Source organism: Oncorhynchus nerka, linkage group LG13 (genome assembly GCF_034236695.1).
Source record: "Oncorhynchus nerka isolate Pitt River linkage group LG13, Oner_Uvic_2.0, whole genome shotgun sequence".
NCBI classification, from domain to species: domain Eukaryota; kingdom Metazoa; phylum Chordata; class Actinopteri; order Salmoniformes; family Salmonidae; genus Oncorhynchus; species Oncorhynchus nerka.
Genome location: NC_088408.1, coordinates 23,693,572 through 23,714,632, shown reverse-complemented (window position 1 = coordinate 23,714,632; position 21,061 = coordinate 23,693,572). Strand labels below are relative to the sequence as shown.

Here is a 21,061-nt window from a genome sequence, read left to right as displayed (position 1 = left end):
AAGGTGTTAAAAGCAGGGCAGACGATAACACATACACAGGTGTTAAAAGCAGGGCAGACGATAACACATACACAGGTGTTAAAAGCAGGGCAGACGATAACACATACACAGGTGTTAAAAGCAGGGCAGACGATAACACATACACAGGTGTTAAAAGCAGGGCAGACGATAACACATACACAGGTGTTAAAAGCAGGGCAGACGATAACACATACACAGGTGTTAAAAGCAGGGCAGACGATAACACATACACAGGTGTTAAAAGCAGGGCAGACGATAACATACACATACATACACAGGTGTTAAAAGCAGGGCAGACGATAACACACACATACACCGGTGTTAAAAGCAGGGCAGCTGATAACATACACACACACAGGTGTTAACCTCTTACCTCTACCTGGGACGCTTGCGTCCCAACTAGAGCTCTGGAAATGCAAATGTGCTACGCTAAATGCTAATAGTATTAGTTAAAACTCAAAAGTTCATTAAAATACACATGCAGGGTATCAAATTAAAGCTACACTCGTTGTGAATCCAGGCAACAAGTCAGATTTTTAAAATGCTTTTCGGCGACAGCATGAGAAGCTATTATCTGATAGCATGCACCAATACACTACAACAGAAAAGCACAGCAGGGGACGTAAACAAAATAATTAGCATTTCGGCGTTACACAAACGGCACAATAAAATAGAAAACAGTCATTACCCTTCACCATCTTCTTTGTTGGCACTCCTAGATGTCCCATAAACACTATTGGGTCTTTATTTCGATTAAATCGGGCCATATAAAGCCAAGATATCGTTATATGTAGACTGTGTGATAAACGAAAAAAACAGCGATTTCACAACGTAACGTCATTTTTTAAAATTCAAAAAGTAGACGATAAACTTTCACAAAACACTTTGAAATACGTTTGTAATGCTACTTTAGGTATTAGTAAACGTTAATAAGCGATAAAATTCATCCGTAGGCGATGTACATATCATTAGCTGTCGTCTTGGAAAAAATTTCAGGAGAGAGCTCTTCCGGAATGATCTGACGTCGTGCCCCTCTTTCGGTTCAACCAAGAATCAAAGAGGATTAAATTCACAAGATACTCGACTACATGGGGATGCTGTGGGAGTTGAATGCTCGGTCTTATCTAATTCGGCTCACTGTTAACAATTGCTGGAAGTGGCGCAAGGATATTTATTTCCATTTTCTGTGATCAGTTTTTCCTGCGCTTTCCGATGTAACGCACGTTATGTAATAGCCACAGTCGTGATTTAACCAGTTTTAAAAACGTCCGAGGGTTTCCTATACACACATTCTAACCATATGAACGTACTATATTCCTGGCATGAGTAGCAGGGCGCTGAAATGTTGCGCGATTTTTAACAAAATGTTCAAAAAAGTAGAGGGTAGGAGCAACTAGTTAAAAGCAGGGCAGCTGATAACATACACACACACAGGTGTTAAAAGCAGGGCAGCTGATAACATACACACACACAGGTGTTAAAAGCAGGGCAGCTGATAACATACACACACACAGGTGTTAAAAGCAGGGCAGCTGATAACATACACACACACCGGTGTTAAAAGCAGGGCAGCTGATAACATACACACACACCGGTGTTAAAAGCAGGGCAGCTGATAACATACACACACACAGGTGTTAAAATCAGGGCAGCTGATAACATACACACACACAGGTGTTAAAAGCAGGGCAGCTGATAACATACACACACACAGGTGTTAAAGCAGGGCAATTCAATTGTTGGTGCCAACATGGCTCATTTGAATTCATTGAGCACCTATTAGTAAGCTTGTGGTAATAGTGTAACAGATGTGATTCATACAGACGTATATTCTGACCTGTATGTTTTTCTGTTTTTTTCAGGAGATGGAGAGGAAAGTCCAGAATTTCATTACATTCCTGTGAGACTCGGCGAGACAGTCAGGTTGACCCTGATTTAGACTCTGAACACACACACACACACGCGAGAGGGACAGAGACCAGCCTTTGGGCCAAGTCCTTACACACAGAGCAAATACATAGCCCTGGTCTTAACGTAAACGACAGAACAAGGAAAAATAAAGACCAAGGAGAAAAAGAGGAGATTTCTATGGTGCTATAGTCTCAGGTACCCTGGTCGGACCCAGACCCAGTCTACAACCAAACGGACTCACGGACACGCGCACACAGGAATGATGAAAGGGGTGTCGCTGGTGCTATTCAGGTGCTATCCTAATCCATGGGGCTCTGGGGAGTAACTGACCAACAAAACAGATTGGGTGATGTCATATCTCAATACGGCCTACTTTTGAACTGAGCACACACACAGACTACATGTGTGCTTAGTTATACACACACACACACACAGTAATCCCAGGCACAGATGTCACCAGCAGTGTGTGTGCAGTTAGCTAGGAGGTTGAGGCAGTCTCCTGTTGCATTACCATTGCCGAGCCCATCTCTCAGTACTGTACTGCATCAGCATCATAGGCCAGTCATCTCATAGATACAACAGCTTACAGATCATACTGAGTCATTCAAACAGCCTGGTTTGATTAGCATCTGGCTCTAATCAATCCATAGATTTTTGATATGGCTCTAATAACCACCCTTCTCGCCCAATGTCCATTAAATGTTTTGAACGTGACGATACAGTTCGTTCATGTTGCACTGGTGGCCCAGAATCAGAGACATCCATTACATATGGATACAGAAAGATATGGCTGCGGTTAGAATCAATTGATTACAAACACATGAAATCCCCTTGATAATAAAACGTGTTACTGGAATGAATCAACAGAAACTAAGGAAGCGTTTGTTTTTTAGCTTTTCAGTGGTAGCTGAATCACATCTCTGTCTGGAACTTTCCGTTTTCTTCAACACAATCTGTGCCCTGCTAGTTTTTATTTCCCATCCACTCTAAACTAACTGGAAGCGATTTTAATTGGACACTTGTAGTTTGCACTGCCTAGCATGTGCCTTATTTAACCCCCAATGAACTTTAATATTTCTGAAAGAATGGTTTTTATCAACGGCTCTGTTAAATGTAGTGCAGTACAGTGGGTTCGATGTAGCCATTTCCCCGACCACAGATCTAGGATCAGTTCACCCAACTATAACCTTTTGTGGGGGATAATATCTGTCCTAGGACCAGAGGTCACTTCTACAGTACCAAACTCAGGATAGTCACAGTAGGAAAGCAGATCTGTCTTTTCCTGCCCAGATGGAAGGGGGACAGTAGGGTTTTTATTACTTTCATGTGGATGGAGGTAAAAAAAATTGTGGTGCCAATTTTCCCCAATTAGGTGCGACGACGCCTGTTTGTTGCGCATTTTTTTGACGTTTTCCAATTTTATACGATACGTTGGTAACAATGTTTGGGTTGTTATTGCATTGATTGTGAAGCTTCTGTTGAGGTTAGAACAGCATTATATTGTTTAATTCATTTTGTTTTTGGATTGTTTACGCCTGAAGGTAGTGGGAAGGTTGTAATCCGCTATGGTCTATCCATGTTCATCTTGTGGTAAAGATATATGCATTTGCTTTTCTTCTTGGCTTTCCTTGGCCATGGATAAGTCCATGTTTTGACCAGAGTCAGCCGTTGGGTCAAACAGACAACCTTTTCTCATTCAAATCATTCTTAACACCAGGGTTCTAACTCAAATCAAGTCCTGGCGAACTACTAGGTGTACAGGCTTTTGTTCCAAATAAACCTGGTCTTCAATCTGGATCACAATTGGGCTGTAAGAAAATCCTAGTAGCTCTCTAAGATTGGAGAGTTGTAAAGCCCTGCTTTATGCTGGTCCAACCCCTGATGCTCTCCCCCCCAACTCCCCCTCTGCCTTCTCTTGGATCGCTGGGTGAAGATTTAAAAGTTAATAATTTAAGAATATGCAAACTAGCATTTTGAGGCCTAAGCATTGGACTACTGCAGAGAGAGAAACAAAGCTACCTCAGCTTAATTTATTATAATGCTATGACAAACCGTTTACTGGGTGCACAGTATTAGGCCATGTTCCAAACTATGGTCGCAACTCTCATACTGCTAAGGTACTGGATCATCAGCACCAGTTCTGACTGCTGCGGTAACACTAGTTTGTTTGGTTGTCTTTATTGCATTTGAGCCGAGACGAAACATACAGCATTTAAGTTCAAGCAAATGTCAAACTGTATATTTCGGTTCTGCAGACAGTCGTCCTAAGATTGCTTTCCTTTCAGATCGTACTACACTATTTTACAGGCTATTGCGATTCTTCTGTCCATCTAACCACGATCTCGACGTGTTTGCAGACTCATCTTTCTTGTGGTGTTCCATTTTCTTTTTATTTATTAACATAATTATTCAACAAGTTTGTCTTAATATCCATTAACTGTCTTTGTATATTTTAAAATTTAACAAATTGGGAAGAGTTGTTACTCAAAGTGATTTGATCTTAGTGCCGAGGTAGACGGTTTTGGAGCATAAAGGAGGTTACAGGTGTCTCAGGTTTCTTCAGGCTACACTTATTCCATTGTGATGTTTCATTTTTTCTTGTTTAGTGGTTATGGACTGTGGCATACTGGACGAGGCTAACATTGACTCATCGGAATTTTTACTTCAAAAAATACAATAGTGTGTTGGACTCAATTTGGCCACCAAGTAAAATAGTTTTTCAGCATTGGGGAATAAAATGTAATGTTCTTGTCTGGTATTAAACGATTTAGTCCAGTATGCGCGCAATTCTCCATCACAACTTAATTTTATCTGGGATTCATTTAGTATGTTTTTTTCTGTAGCATCACCATGGTTAATTTCTTCTTTGAGGTTTTAGTGTATTGAACATCCTTTTCCCCATTTAAGTGTTACTTTAGTGTGTTATATTTTAAATGAAACCTTTACTGTATTTCTGAAATAAACTGCTGTGATAAACTTGAATAAAGGTGCAAATTGTGCAGTGCTTCCATTTCCGCAGTGAACATGCCTGTCAAACGACTATCATTTTGGCTTTGAAACTGATTCCTTAATATTTGTACATTGATCTTAAGGTAACTAGTCTCGATTCAATCTGTATCGCTGAAGTTCATCTTCACAGCATGATTGAAATTGAGGCAAGTTTCCCACAGCGGTAAACGCTGATATGTTGGCTCAATCAAAATGTACATTTACACTCCGGATTGAATGGAGCGTAAGAAAAGACTAGGGCTGGATTCAAACCCAGCGATTTCCGGTATTAGGTTGATGATTGGATAGCAAGTCACCATCAGCCGATAATTGAAAAGAACTGTTTTACTGAAGGTGTTGCTTGCACATCGCTGGACAACTCCACACAAACAATGACTCAACCATATGTATTTTTTATTTTGGGTACAGACATACAATTTTTTTTTTGTCCAACCTAGCACTTTTCTAAAAACATTTATACAGAATCACCTTTTAAAATATACATATTTCCTCCCCGTATTTACAGAATGCCCCCCCCCCCCAACACCGGGGCTCGTGGGTCGCAATGATATACAAATACATTGCCTTCAGAAAGTATTTACATCCCTTGACTTATTCCACATTGTTATGTAGTGGGATTAAAATGGATTTTGTCTAAGAAAATTCTCTATCGTAGAATTTATGAAAAACAACCATTCAAAAATCAAGTTAACCACTAATTGCACATTTTTACTCCAGAACACTTGACATTTCAGCTTTTATTTTGTATACACTTCTACGCGCAATACCATATGTGGAAAAGGTCAAGGGGTATAAATAGTTTGAAGGCACTGCGCGACAAATTTCAGATTGATCCGACATATGCAGCCTCCATGAACCTTGCCTTTCAATTTATGTAGCGCAGGTGAAACAGTTTGATCCTTGAGCCACAGGTGGTTATTGTGCTTTGGCTGCATGGAGGAGAAATGCCCCGTTGGAGTGTCTGATGTCAAGATGCAGGGCCACCCTACCTTCAGTGCTGCCAGTTAAGTCATCTTTCTGGCCCAGAAAGAAACCAAGTATCCAATGTGTCCTTATAAACCCGGGGGGACATCCAGAGAAAAACCAGGCTCCTCATAGTTGTTTCTAAAACCCTGTCCTTACGCCACTACGGAATGTCCTCATACATTTTACCTCCGTAACAGAAACCACTAAGTGACAACAAAGAATGGGATGGCTTTTAATATACTTGAGTCAGGAACACAAAGGGCCTTTCAAGTTCAATTGAAGGGACAGAATTAAAAATCAAACCAAAGACTAGTTAGCAAGAAGCTGGGAACTACAAACCAAGGAGCACCCCTGTGCCAATATAATGAGGGGATATTTTGGCAATTAGATCCTTTATCTACTTCCTTAGAGTCAGATGAGCTTGTGGATTCTGTGTTGTGTATGAAGGAAGTTGGAGGTGCTAAAACGCTAGTTATCAAACTGGACACAGAAACATGGTATCCACAAGTTCATCTGATTCTGGGGATGTAGATAAAGAGCCTAAATGCCAAAATCCAGACAAATTCCTTTAAGCTATACTTTATAATACATACATACAGTAGCTTAGGCACCAGTTCCTAACATGGCAGAGTGGTTCAAGATAAGATGTCTACATTCTGCATGGGGGGGGGTGTTAAGACAACAATGCTGGCATCAAGTCCTGGGGGTGTTGTAGTTGGATAGTCCGGTGCTGACTGGTTGACCCCCAAAAGCTGCACAGTGTCCTGTCCCAACCAGACTGGTCAGGGGTGAGTTTCCCAAAAGCTTCATAGCTAACGTGGCACTTTTTTTCTCTAAACAACCCAGGTCCACAGCAGAGAGAAGAAACAATAATTGTCAAATCTATGTTTCACTAAATGAACTTTGCTGTTCTACGAGTGCCGTGGTCTGGGTAGAGAGAGACAAACTGCCACATTGGCTAGCTTTCTGGAAACTCATTCATCCCCCTGAGACAAATGGAAACCGGTCTCAGCCACTCTGGATGTACTTCTTGATGACGACACAGCCATGTCTGAAGAGAGGGCAGGGCAGCGACTGGAGGAGCGTCCAGTTGTTAGTGAGGGGGTCAAAGGTCTCCATGTTACCCAGTGCAGGACCCTCGCTGCTCACGATGCCCCCCGTCGCATAGATCTTACCATCCAGGATCACCGCACTGCAGAGAGAGAAACAAACTAAATATAGATCAAAGTTGTTCATTTTAATTAAGTTATTCATGATCAAAATATGTCCCGGAATAAATCCATTGAGATACATCTAGTGTCTATGACAACATATACATTAAAGATGGAATCCGTAGCGGTGAAACTGCCACGTTAGTTTGCAACATAAAGACGTTACCTCAAACAACAAACATTGTTTAATTCCCCACAGCATCATTCACACGTGATAGAACAGCAGTATATAGCCACCATGAAGATCTTTTAGCAGGATGCTCCTCTGCCCAGTTTCAAAAACAAATGTGCCTGGGGCTGACCAGCGGCGCCATCTCAGCTTTAAGCGAAAACATTTTATTTCTTGTTATGGTGTTCCTTGTCCATGTTAGGTAATTAACAGTAAATTACATTTCCCTAGACGGTGTTCAGACAGCAAGGTTTGGCCTAACGTGGCGGAAATATTCATTAAACAGAGATGGAGAAAGGCAGACAATGAGAGTCAACCCGTTGCTGTGAAGGAAAATTACTGACATTCTCTCAACATGACATCGCTTTCCAAGAGATAATAATGAACTTTGCAGAGGGAGAAAAAGGAATGAAAAAAATATTTTCATATGGGCTCATTTGATGTGAGGAACAGAAACAGAGGACTGTGTGTAGGGAGGAAGGATTAAAACTTTGCATGTAAGCTGATTACAGTTTTGTAATCTCACTGGGGGCTGGCGCGATCTCCATTTACATTAAGGTACACACACACACAATCACTGAAGGGACCCATGAGATTATTACATAAAGAGTCAATCCAGTCAGAAGGAAAGCTGATCCAGATGGGACACAGTGCAGGCTAAAGCCTAACTGGGCTGTTAAAGATAAACAAGGAGAATTCAGCCAGGGACTCAGCCACAAGGACAGGGAAAAGGAAAAATGAAGTGTCCGCATTAGTTTATAATGACTGCTGGTGCATGGGGCTGGCTGAGTTAGAGTGTAGTGTATGTGCATCGGTCTGTGTGATCACTAAACTAGCATCAGTCTTATTCAATAAACTGAAAGCAGCTGCTGTTGTGTGGGGGAATAGTTGATCAAGAATTCTGACAGTGTGATGTTGTACATTTACCAGGTAGACTTAGATATGTATGGAAGTGCTCCCTAAATGTATTTAGGAGTCTCTGTCTCAGGTGGGTCCTATACACTAGGCCAGAGTTGGGGACTTGAGACTGGGACTAGAATCTCACTTCAGTCACAAAAATCCAGACTCCTGGTAGACTGATATCAACCAACTCAAGTGTTCCTGCAGGATTCCTGTGGATCCGGTGACATTTCTAATTCAACATGTATAGTGGTGGTTCATGTTAATCCCTTACCTGCAGAACTGTCGTGAGTGGTTCATGTTAATCCCTTACCTACAGAACTGTCGTGAGTGGTTCATGTTAATCCCTTACCTACAGAACTGTCGTGAGTGGTTCATGTTAATCCCTTACCTACAGAACTGTCGTGAGTGGTTCATGTTAATCCCTTACCTACAGAACTGTCGTGAGTGGTTCATGTTAATCCCTTACCTGCAGAACTGTCGTGAGTGGTTCATGTTAATCCCTTACCTACAGAACTGTCGTGAGTGGTTCATGTTAATCCCTTACCTACAGAACTGTCGTGAGTGGTTCATGTTAATCCCTTACCTACAGAACTGTCGTGAGTGGTTCATGTTAATCCCTTACCTACAGAACTGTCGTGAGTGGTTCGTGGTAATCCCTTACCTGCAGAACTGTCGTGAGTGGTTCATGGTAATCCCTTACCTGCAGAACTGTCGTGAGTGGTTCATATTAGGTCCGGCTTTGATGTTTCCCTTGTCCGGGTCATAGATGGTGGTGGCGCGGGCGTACGCTCCTCCCAGAATAAACATGTGTCCATTCAGAGTGACTGCCGGGGCGTATTTATTATCTGTACAACAAACACAGAGATACACAAGATTAACAGATAGGGAGGTAGAAGATTTAGAATGGGGCAAAGGAGAGAAAGATCTTTAAAAGCCAGAGATGGGTAGACAAAAACAGATGTTAATGTTTGAATTGTATTTTCCTCCGGCAGAACGTCCCAGGCTAGAACGGCAAGATTCTGTTTTACATTTATTCTTCAGTCTACAGCTGCAAAATCACATGGACATTCCTCATATCACTTCCCTGAGTACCAGGCTCAAGACAAAAAAAATATGGTTTTGGGAAATGTACATTTTACAGTGACCGGATAACAGAGTTCATTAATCGACCCCGCCCACACACGCTCGGTCAAGACCAATCAATGTACAACACATCGACAGACCAATCATCTTTCAAATTACAGCTGGCCAATTTATGACATCATGAATAATGCAGATATCCCCGTGTATCATTTTGTTTTTCACTTCCATCCACCACACACGCGCCACATCCCCTTCAGTGACTAAAGACAGATGGGTTTAATTAAAATCCCATCTCGCCAGGCGTAAGTGACGACAGTCATTCAGCTCTCTCTATGTGACACTCAGAACCCGGGGCCCTGTCACTATCTGTAACACAACCAGATTTCAGCTGGCGGGTGGGCGTGGCTTTCTTTTTTGTGTGTGTCAGAGACAGAGGGATTGTATCAAGTGTCTCCAGAGACCAAATACAAAGTTCTTCCCTGGGGACTGTTCTACTGTTCTGCTTTAACAGATACCCTGTTTCCCTTCACTGCCTCAGATGAGCTTCTCAACTTCTCATACGAAGGTCTTGGAGCACTATTTAAAGTGCCTTTTTTCCCCAGTGTACTCCTATATACACTGCCTTATATTCCCAGTGTACTCCTATATACACTGCCTTATATTCCCAGTGTACTCCTATATACACTAGAGGTCGGCCGATTAATTAGGGCCGATTTCAAGTTTTCATAACAAGTCGGTAATCAGTATTTTTGGACACCGATTTGCCAATTTGATTTATTTATATATTTTTTTACACCTTTATTTAACTAGGCAAGTCAGTTAAGAACACATTCTTATTTTCAATGACGGCCTAGGAACAGTGGGTTAACTGCCTTGTTCAGAACGACATTTTTACCTTGTTAGCTCGGGGATTCGTTTTTGCAACCTTCCGGTTATGAGTCCAACGCTCTAACCACCCGCCTTACATTGCACTCCACGAGGAGCCTGCGTGGCAGGCTGACTACCTGTTACACGAGAACAGCAAGAAGCCAAGGTAAGTTGCTAGCTAGCATTAAACTGATCTGATAAAAAAAGATATGTATCTTAACATAACCACTAGTTAACTACACATGGTTGATGATATTACTAGTTTATCTAGCTTGTCCTGCGTTGCATATAATCGATGCGGTGGCTGTTAATTTCTCATTGAATCACAGCCTACTTCGACAAACGGGTGATGACTTAACAAGCGCATTTGTGTAAAAAGCACTGTCGTTGCACCAATGTACCTAACCATAAACATCAATGCCTTTCTTTAAAATCAATACACAAGTATATATTTTTACACCTGCATATTTAGTTAATATTACCTGCTAACATTAATTTCTTATAACTATGACAATTGTGTCACTTCTCTTGCGTTCTGTGCAAGCAGTCAGGGTATATGCAGCAGTTTGGGCCGCCTGGCTCGTTGCGAACTGTGTGAAGTCCATTTATTCCTAACAAAGGCCGTAATTAATTTGCCAGAATTGTACATAATTATGACATAACATTAAAGGTTGTACAATGTAACATCAATATTTAGACTTAGGGATGCCTTCCGTTAGATAAAATACGGAACGGTTCCGTATTTCACTGAAAGAATAAACGTTTTGTTTTCGAAATGATAGTTTCCGGATTCTACCATTTTAATGACCAAAGGTTCGTATTTCTGTGTGTTATGTTATAATTAAGTCTATGATTTGATAAGAGCAGTCAGACTGAGTGGTGGTAGGCAGCAGCAGGCTCGTAAGCATTCATTCAAACAGCACTTTCCTGCATTTGCCAGCAGCTCTTCGCTGTGCTTCAAGCATTGAGCTGTTTATGACTTCAAGCCTATCAACTCCCGAGATTAGGCTGGTGTAACCGATGTGAAATGGCTAGCTAGTTAGCGGGGTGCGTGCTAATAGCATTTCAATCGGTGACATCACTCACTCTGAGACTTGGAGTAGTTGTTCCCCTTGCTCTGCATGGGTAACGCTGCTTCAAGGGTGGCTGTTGTTGATGCGTTCCTGGTTCGAGCCCAGGTAGCGGCAAGGAGAGGGACGGAAGCTATACTGTTACACTGGCAATACTAAAGTGCCTATAAGAACATCCAATAGTCAAAGGTATATGAAATACAAATGGTATAGAGAGAAATAGTCCTATAATAACTACAACCTAAAACTTTTTACCTGGGAATATTGAAGACTCGTGTTAACGTCTTGGTGACAGGGGGCAGTATTTTCACATCCGGATGAAATGCATTCCCAAATTCAACTGCCTGCTACTCATCCCCAGAAGATACGATATGCATAGTAGATTTGGATAGAAACCACTGAAGTTTCTAAAACTGTTTGAATCGTGTCTGTGAGTATAACAGAACTTACTTAGCAAGCGAAACCCCCCATTGAAAAGAGGTCACTTTTCATTGGGAATCCAGATTTCTAAGGGAACTTCTTGCAGTTCCTATCACTTCCACTGGATGTCAACAGTCTTTAGAAATTGGTTGAGATTATTCCTTTGTGTAATGAAGAAGTATGGCCATTTTGAACAAGGGTCACTTGAAGTGTACTGTTAGATAGAGGCGCGTGACCAGAAAGCATGCTTCAGTTTGTTTTCTTCCTGTATTGAATACAGATCATCCCGCCTTCAATTATCGATTATTTACTTTTTAAAAATACCTTGTATTACAAAAGTAGTTTGAAATGTTTTGACAACGTTTGCAGGTAACTTCTGAGATATTTTGTCGTCACGTTGAGCAAGTTGGAACCGGTGTTTTTCTGGACAAACGCGCCAAATAAATTGACATTTTGGATATATAGACGGAATTAATCGAACAAAAGGACCATTTGTGATGTTTATGGGACATATCGGAGTGCCAATAAGTAAGGTAAGGCATTAATTATATTTTTATTTCTGTGTTTTGTGTCGCGCCTGCAGGGTTGAAATATGGTTTCTCTCTTTGTTTATGGAGGTGCTATCCTCAGATAATAGCATAGTTTGCTTTCGCTGAAATCTGACATGTCTGGATTCACAACAAGTGTAGCTTTAATTTGCTATCTTGCATGTGTGATTTAATGAAAGTTTGATTTTTATAGTAATTTATTTGAATTTGGCGCTCTGCATTTTCCCTGGCGTATGGCCAGGTGAGACACTAGCGTCCCACATATCCCAGAGAGGTTAAAAGGAACCACCAGCTTTCATATGTTCTGAGCAAGGAACTTAAACGTTCGCTTTTTTACATGGCACATATTGCACTTTCTTCTCCAACACTTTGTTTTTGCATTATTTTAACCAAATTGAACATGATTCATAATTTATTTGAGGCTAAATTGATTTTATTGATGTATTATATGAAGTTAAAATAAGTGTTCATTCAGTATTGTTGTAATTGTCATTATTACATTATTATTAATTTTTTTTAAATAGGCCGCCTTTTTTGTCTTCCAATAATTGGTTTCGGCGTTAAAAATCCTGAATCGGTCGACCACTAATATACACGGCCTTATATTCCCAGTGAACTCCTATATACTGCCTCATATTCCCAGTGAACTCCTATATACTGCCTCATATTCCCAGTGTACTCTTATATAATGCCTTATATTCCCAGCGTACTCCTATATAATGCTTTATATTCCCAGCGTACTCCTATATACTGCCTTATATTCCCAGTGTACTCCTATATAATACTTTATATTCCCAGTGTACTCCTATATAATGCCTCATATTCCCAGTGTACTCCTATATAACGCTTTATATTCCCAGTGTACTCCTATATAATGCTTTATATTCCCAGTGTACTCCTATATAATGCTTTATATTCCCAGTGTACTCCTATATAATACTTTATATTCCCAGTGTACTCCTATATAATGCTTTATATTCCCAGTGTACTCCTATATAATGCCTCATATTCCCAGTGTACTCCTATATAATGCTTTATATTCCCAGTGTACTCCTATATAATGCTTTATATTCCCAGTGTACTCCTATATAATGCTTTATATTCCCAGTGTACTCCTATATAATGCTTTATATTCCCAGTGTACTCCTATATAATGCTTTATATTCCCAGTGTACTCCTATATAATGCCTCATATTCCCAGTGTACTCCTATATAATGCCTCATATTCCCAGTGTACTCCTATATAATGCTTTATATTCCCAGTGTACTCCTATATAATGCTTTATATTCCCAGTGTACTCCTATATAATGCTTTATATTCCCAGTGTACTCCTATATAATGCTTTATATTCCCAGTGTACTCCTATATAATGCCTTATATTCCCAGTGTACTCCTATATAATTCAGAAGCCTCAAAAAGGCAGCCATCACTAGTAAGTAGTGAGACGTATAAAGCAGAAAGAGCTCCCCTTTTCACTTCTTACTCTTCCTTGTTTGTCATGTGACCACAGTGGAGTCAACGGTTGTGTTTTTCACATGTAGGAAGTGACCATCTTTGTAACATGAAACCAGTGGCTCATCTCTGGTCCCACTGTAAACATGGTTGTTTCCTGTCTTATTGTCTCAGTCCAACATCAGCTGGAGAGGGAGCAATAAGAGAAAACGACAAGTAGATTTTAACCAAGTCTGGAAGCAAGCTTTCCAATGTACCTACGGGCCAACTTCGGTATTGCAGTGTAACTGAAATCTGATCCAAAAAAACTATTCTCCTAGACGGCAAGTCAAATTGGAAAATTCCTGATAAGACACTTTGGTCATCACTTTTGTGCACTAAACAACCATTGAATTATTCTAATTGTCTGTCACTCACTCACTCACTCACTCACCACTTTTGTCTTCAGCTTCCTTTATACTTACTCACTACAGTGTAATTTGCACAATAATTGTTCTGGAACAATTCTCAGGCTTGGGCCAGTAGTGCTTCTCTTGGCTTTTTCCCTTTCTTTCTACTTGATCTTTTTTTCTCTTTCGCCCCCTCCCTCTCCGTCTCTTTCTTAGCAGGACACTGGATTAGTGACTGTCTTGTGTGTGGGACCGTCTGACAGAGCGTGTGTGGATAAACATGTTTGTTAGTGCTTGAGTGAGCACGTGTCTAGAGTAAATCGATGTTGAGGAGTCCACGTTCAGGTGGTGTGAATTTATGTTCCTGCATACGTGTGTGTATGTAAGTGTGTGTATTACTGCATGTGAGTGAGAGCAGGAAAGAGTTAGTTGATAAGTGTTGAGAAGGGAGTCCTTTGTTGGAACCATCACTGGGTTACATCCAGGGTCGACAGGCTGCTGTCCTCTACTGCTTTCCAGTCCTTTCTGTTTTTCATAGCTGCACCCTCTCCACAGTCTGTTAGACCATATTCCTTCCTCCTCTCGCTCTCTGCTGCGGATACATTTCTACTGCATGCCTAGGCCCGGGGGATCTTGTGGGGTTAGATAAGGTAGTGTGTGCACATGTGAATATTCATTTGAATGTGAATGGAGGGAGGGGGTCGGTGAGGTTGAGTGAACTGTGCTCTCATTCCGCTCTACATTACTGCCATCTCTGCCAAGTTGAGTTCATCATAGTTAGAGACGAGTAAATTAGCGTATAGAGCAGGTAGATTATTGACTCTTACCTATCATGGGTGACTCTATGAAGCTCCAGGAGTTGGTCTGAGGGACGTATGACTGTAGTACTCCTGCAGATCGTCCCGCCTCGTTCACCCCTCCAAACACATACACCTTCCCCCCACACACTGTGGCTGCTGCAGAGTGCACCGGCTTGGGGAGCGGAGACACCATCGCCCACTGGTTGGTTATGGTGTCGTACCTACGGAGAGGAGCAAGACAAGGACTGGTTAGTGATGGTTCATACCCTATCCCGAACCATGAAAAACAGCCCCAGACCATTATTCCTCCTCCACCAAACTTTACAGTTGGCACTATGCATTCTGGCAGGTAGCATTCTCCTGGCACCTGCCAAACCCAGATTAGTCTGTTGGACTGCTAGATGGTGAAGCGTGATTCATCACTCCAAAGAACGTGTTTCCACTGCTCCAGAGTCCAATGGCAGCGAGCTTTACACCACTCCAGCCAACGCTTGGCATTACGCATGGTGATCTTAGGCTTGTATGCGGCTACTCGGCCATGGAAACCCATTTCATGAAGCTCATGACAAACAGTTCTTATATTGACTTTGCTTCCAGAGGCATTTTGGAAATCAGTGGTGAGTGTTACAACCGAGGACAGAATTCTTAACGCGCTTCGCACTTCAGAACTCGGCAGCCCCATTCTGTGAGCTTGTGTGGCCTACTACTTTGCGGCTGAGCAGTTGTTGGAACTGAGCTCTTCAGTGAGGGCCATTCTACTTCCAATATTTGTCTATGGAGATTGCATGGCAGTGTGCTCCATTTTTCTGACACCTGTTTGAAGGGGTGTCCACATACTTTTGGTCATGCAGTGTAGTATCACAGGGAGCCAAGCATGAAAAACGCACCGTGTTAAAGACACAAAGTAATAGTTTTTCGGACATTACTGCAAACTGACTGCAAAACAAAGGCAACCAGCCATGACGAAACATCTAGCCGACACTTGTTAATCGCCTATTGAAACAACTTTCAGTTCATGACAATAAATAGCTAGGCAGCTACTTAATCCTGTTGCCCAAAGCTAACGTTATAAGCAGCCAGCTAGCTTCATCTGGCTAGTGAGGCTCGACCAGACCGGGTTATGTGTTGTGAAGCTAGCCACAATAAGGATTAGGCACAACAGCAGAATTTGCAGTTTGTCTTCAAAATAAACGTGTCATTGACAGTGATGCAAATTAATACAAATAGTAGAATTATGCTATACTTTTATTTTGAGTCCACTATTGTGGCTAACTTCACATAGATGGGCCCGACCACTATTAATCAAATAAGAACCGTCTTATAAATGAGGGTAATTTTAGATGACACATAGCTACATAGTTAGCAGCTAACTACAGCTACTGAAACAGATGTGTTATTTGACACGTCAAATACAGTAATTTGACGTGTATCTTTTCTGAAATGCAAAGACCCAAACAGCGTTCCATAGAAATCCTGGTTGAGAATGAAATGACTGAACAACCAAACAGCGCAGCAAGTAAGTGAAAGAAATAGGTTTTGATTATGTTTAACTGGTAATAGGGACATGCGTAAATGCTCCCAAAATGTGTGGTGTGTAACCTTTATTTAACCCGGCAAGTCAGTTAAGAAGATATTCTTACTTACAACGATGGCCCGGACGACACTGGGCCAATTGTGCGCCGCCCTATGGGATGTGATACAGCCTGGATTTGATGTGATAAAGCCCGGATTCGAACCAGGTACTGTAGTGACGTCTCTTGCACTGAGATGCAGTGCCTTAGACCTCTGCGTCCATGTGTATGTGTTAACTATTTAACTGTACTAGAATGATTAAAAGTCTGCAAAAAAAATGCTATAGTTTTTTTGGCAAGGAAAATATCAGATATCGGTAAAACATTTCATATTGGTGCATCACTAATTGTAACATGTCATTTATGACCTCAGTGTCTCCTGTTCTGTTGTGTAGTGACTTCAAGACTAAAGGGTTGACACCATGACTGTTATCCCTGTCCATCAGTGCACGTGTGCGTGAGTGAGTGAGCGCGTGCTTGAGTGAGTGAGCGCGTGCTTGAGTGAGTGAGCGCGTGCTTGAGTGAGTGAGCGCGTGCTTGAGTGAGTGAGCGCGTGCTTGAGTGAGTGAGCGCGTGCTTGAGTGAGTGAGCGCGTGCTTGAGTGAGTGAGCGCGTGCTTGAGTGAGTGAGCGCGTGCTTGAGTGAGTGAGCGCGTGCTTGAGTGAGTGAGCGCGTGCTTGAGTGAGTGAGCGCGTGCTTGAGTGAGTGAGCGCGTGCTTGAGTGAGTGAGCGCGTGCTTGAGTGAGTGAGCGCGTGCTTGAGTGAGTGAGCGCGTGCTTGAGTGAGTGAGCGCGTGCTTGAGTGAGTGAGCGCGTGCTTGAGTGAGTGAGCGCGTGCTTGAGTGAGTGAGCGCGTGCTTGAGTGAGTGAGCGCGTGCTTGAGTGAGTGAGCGCGTGCTAGAGCGCGTGCGTGCTTGAGCGCGTGCTTGAGCGAGCGCGCGCTTGAGTGAGTGAGCGAGCGCGCGCTTGAGTGAGTGAGCGAGTGCTTGAGCGAGTGCTTGAGCGAGCGGTGCTTGAGCGAGCGGTGCTTGAGCGAGCGGTGCTTGAGCGAGCGGTGCTTGAGCGAGCGAGTGCTTGAGCGAGCGAGTGCTTGAGCGAGCGCGTGCTTGAGCGAGCGCGTGCTTGAGTGAGCGCGTGCTTGAGTGAGCGCGTGCTTGAGCGCGTGCGTGCGTGCGTGAGTGCTTGCTTGCTTGAGCGCGTGTGTGCGTGTGTGCTTGCTTGCTTGATGCGTGCGTTTAAAGTCAATTACAAACCAATTGGTTGGAGGAGTGAAATGCAATCACGTTTCAGATAGCATTAGCTGTCAAAACACATCAATCATGCATTTAGTGACAGTCAATACTGTGGCTGTTGGTGAAGAGAAGAGCCAAGGTCACTTGAGCTATTTACAACACAGAGACAGAATCAGGCCATAGACAAACATTTACTGCAGAAATAAATATTTTTAATTGAGGAATGTGTCAGACTAGTTTGTTTATTATTTACTCCTATTTTCTCTAAAGATGACACATGAAACAAATCCACTGATATCATAAACACAAACACTGTTGGAGAGTTGATTTGGGGAGGCTAGCTGTCAGTCAATATGATGTTTGGTATGACAGGATAAATAACGTGTGAGTGAGTGAGTGGATAAAGAGGGACATGGAGGCTAGTCAGCCTGCTACAAAGAGCAGGCATGTTAGATATGGGTCACCATCAAACACACTAATGTGCAGGAGTGAAAGTAGATATCTTTTTTTTTTTACCTGTAAGAGACCCAAGTGTGCACAGATTTCTATAGCCTAGGGGGTAGTCACAGAATTACATTTCCAATCCCTATTCATTTCATATATGATGTCTGTGAGCCTAAGCGCCTAGTCTTTGTTCTAACACTGAATATGCAATAACTTTGAACATAAGCAGAGCGTGGGTTTCAAGTTTGGGGAAGCTCATTTTCACCATAAACACGCACCTTTATAATGAAGCATTCCACGCATCCACACATTTGCAGACTTATCTAAGAAAGCCCACTATTCTTAAATTTGATGATTAGATTATTATTTTGCCAAAATTATGACTATCAATCCCTGTTCACAAAAATACTATGGTCTGCCTAGGCTATAGGCCTATCAGATATATTTCTTCTTGGCCTTTTATAAACACATTTCATGAAATTCTACACTTCATGTGAATGGAGACATTAACAATCTTACAATGACAGGGTAGCCTACTCTGCTGACACTGACAAACAGATTAATAAATACAACATTGTCTGATCCATATAATGGGCCTACGAAAAGAGACCTGGAGGAGGAAATGATTGCGTGCTTGAGTGAGCGCGCGCTAGAGTGAGTGAGCGCGCGCTAGAGTGAGTGAGTGAGTGAGCGCGCGCTTGAGCGAGTGCGTGCGTGCTTGAGTGCGTGCTTGAGTGCGTGCTTGAGTGCGTGCGTGCGTGCGTGAGTGCGTGCTTGCTTGAGCCTACGAAAAGAGGAGACCTGGAGGAGGAAATTATTGTCCAAAAAATAAACAAAAACAAGTGGCACTGACCCATTGATAAAGACAGTGAACCTGCACACTCACCGGGGATATGACCGATGTTCTCTGCTGGTGCCAATAAAATGAGCTACTGTTGGCTTAATTCAATTGAGAATATTGATACCTAAAAGACAGATTGGAGTCTTTTCATTGTCATATCTTTACAGCAACAGCGATTTGCTTTCTAAACGGTTTGTCCAGGATTGTATTTTTAAAATATTGAGATATGCCTGGCTGGGTCTCTCTTCACTGACAGTTGCAACTCAACATTCTATTTTGTTTTACTGTGCCACTGACCTTAAATGGGATTGAACCCCAGGCTGTAGTGATGCTGCGCCACTGACCTTAAATGGGATTGAACCCCAGGCTGTAGTGATGCTGCGCCACTGACCTTAAATGGGATTGAACCCCAGGCTGTAGTGATGCTGTGCCACTGACCTTAAATGGGATTGAACCCCAGGCTGTAGTGATGCTGTGCCACTGACCTTAAATGGGATTGAACCCCAGGCTGTAGTGATGCTGTGCCACTGACCTTAAATGGGATTGAACCCCAGGCTGTAGTGATGCTGCGCCACTGACCTTAAATGGGATTGAACCCCAGGCTGTAGTGATGCTGCGCCACTGACCTTAAATGGGATTGAACCCCAGGCTGTAGTGATGCTGTGCCACTGACCTTAAATGGGATTGAACCCCAGGCTGTAGTGATGCTGCGCCACTGACCTTAAATGGGATTGAACCCCAGGCTGTAGTGATGCTGTGCCACTGACCTTAAATGGGATTGAACCCCAGGCTGTAGTGATGCTGCGCCACTGACCTTAAATGGGATTGAACCCCAGGCTGTAGTGATGCTGTGCCACTGACCTTAAATGGGATTGAACCCCAGGCTGTAGTGATGCTGCGCCACTGACCTTAAATGGGATTGAACCCCAGGCTGTAGTGATGCTGTGCCACTGACCTTAAATGGGATTGAACCCCAGGCTGTAGTGATGCTGCGCCACTGACCTTAAATGGGATTGAACCCCAGGCTGTAGTGATGCTGTGCCACTGACCTTAAATGGGATTGAACCCCAGGCTGTAGTGATGCTGTGCCACTGACCTTAAATGGGATTGAACCCCAGGCTGTAGTGATGCTGCGCCACTGACCTTAAATGGGATTGAACCCCAGGCTGTAGTGATGCTGTGCCACTGACCTTAAATGGGATTGAACCCCAGGCTGTAGTGATGCTGCGCCACTGACCTTAAATGGGATTGAACCCCAGGCTGTAGTGATGCTGTGCCACTGACCTTAAATGGGATTGAACCCCAGGCTGTAGTGATGCTGCGCCACTCGTGAGGCCCACAGCTTTTTTATTTTAAAAGCTAATGATCCTCTGTGGACTAAAATTGCTTTTTGGTGTAGTAGCCCATTTTGAACGATTTTATTTATTTATGTATAGACAGGAGTAAGCTAATTAGGCTATATAATTTTGGGAAAGCTTAGCTTCCCCTAGCCTTATGGACACACCGCCTATGCCTTTTAATGTGGCATAAACACAACCAACTAAGCTTTCCCTAAAATAAGTTGAATTAAATTGCCAAAATTATATAGCCTATTTAGCCTGCTCCTGATGTTTTCATCTGATTGTCAAACAATCACTTAACAAAGGTGCTCCTGTAGGCTACCCATGCACATTCGTCCACTCTCAAAATAATTTCAGCATCCAAACCCCAAAAGAGCAATATTGCACCCGCAATTTGATGACTGGAAAGAGACATCTGTTATAAAACACCTATGTGTATTGTAATGACATTCTGATATTGTCATGAGGCCTACACTTGTAGCCTGAATTGATGCATCCACTGTTGTCTCGGCCACTCATCTCAGCCTTTACAAAATGTAAGTGGTATAGTGGAAACAACCATTTGAACATTTGGAGCGTACACCACCATGCGGCTGACATGTAGTAATATTAGATAATGGTGTAGTAACCTATAGTTTTTTGAACATGTATTAATTGGGATAGGCTCACGTTTTACCAGTACAGCGTACCCCCACTATTTTGCCGGGACGCCGTACCAGCCAGCCTTACTTTCACCCCTGCTAATATAAACCACAAAATGACTCACTCAAATTATTCACAGTACAGACACATAGGGTCTAATTATATCATCATA

At 42.5% G+C, this 21,061-nt stretch overlaps 2 protein-coding genes across 2 annotated transcripts in view; one reads left to right on the top strand and one right to left on the bottom strand.

Annotated features, from left to right (window-relative positions):
- LOC115139226 (ATPase family AAA domain-containing protein 2-like) overlaps positions 1-4,955 on the top strand; it is a 138,031-nt gene extending 133,076 nt beyond the window's left edge. Inside the window, exon 28 of the mRNA XM_029676381.2 lies at positions 1,884-4,955. Coding sequence (XP_029532241.1) covers positions 1,884-1,925 — 42 coding nt within the window. The 3' untranslated portion in view covers positions 1,926-4,955. The remainder of the gene's footprint in view (positions 1-1,883) is intronic.
- Positions 4,956-6,125: 1,170 nt separating this feature from the next.
- The window catches only part of LOC115139223 (kelch-like protein 29), a 436,865-nt gene continuing 421,929 nt past the window's right edge, over positions 6,126-21,061 (bottom strand). The window contains 3 exon segments of the mRNA XM_029676375.2: positions 6,126-7,099; positions 8,891-9,035; positions 14,848-15,041. Of these exon segments, the coding sequence (XP_029532235.2) occupies positions 6,916-7,099; positions 8,891-9,035; positions 14,848-15,041 (523 nt within the window). The 3' untranslated portion in view covers positions 6,126-6,915.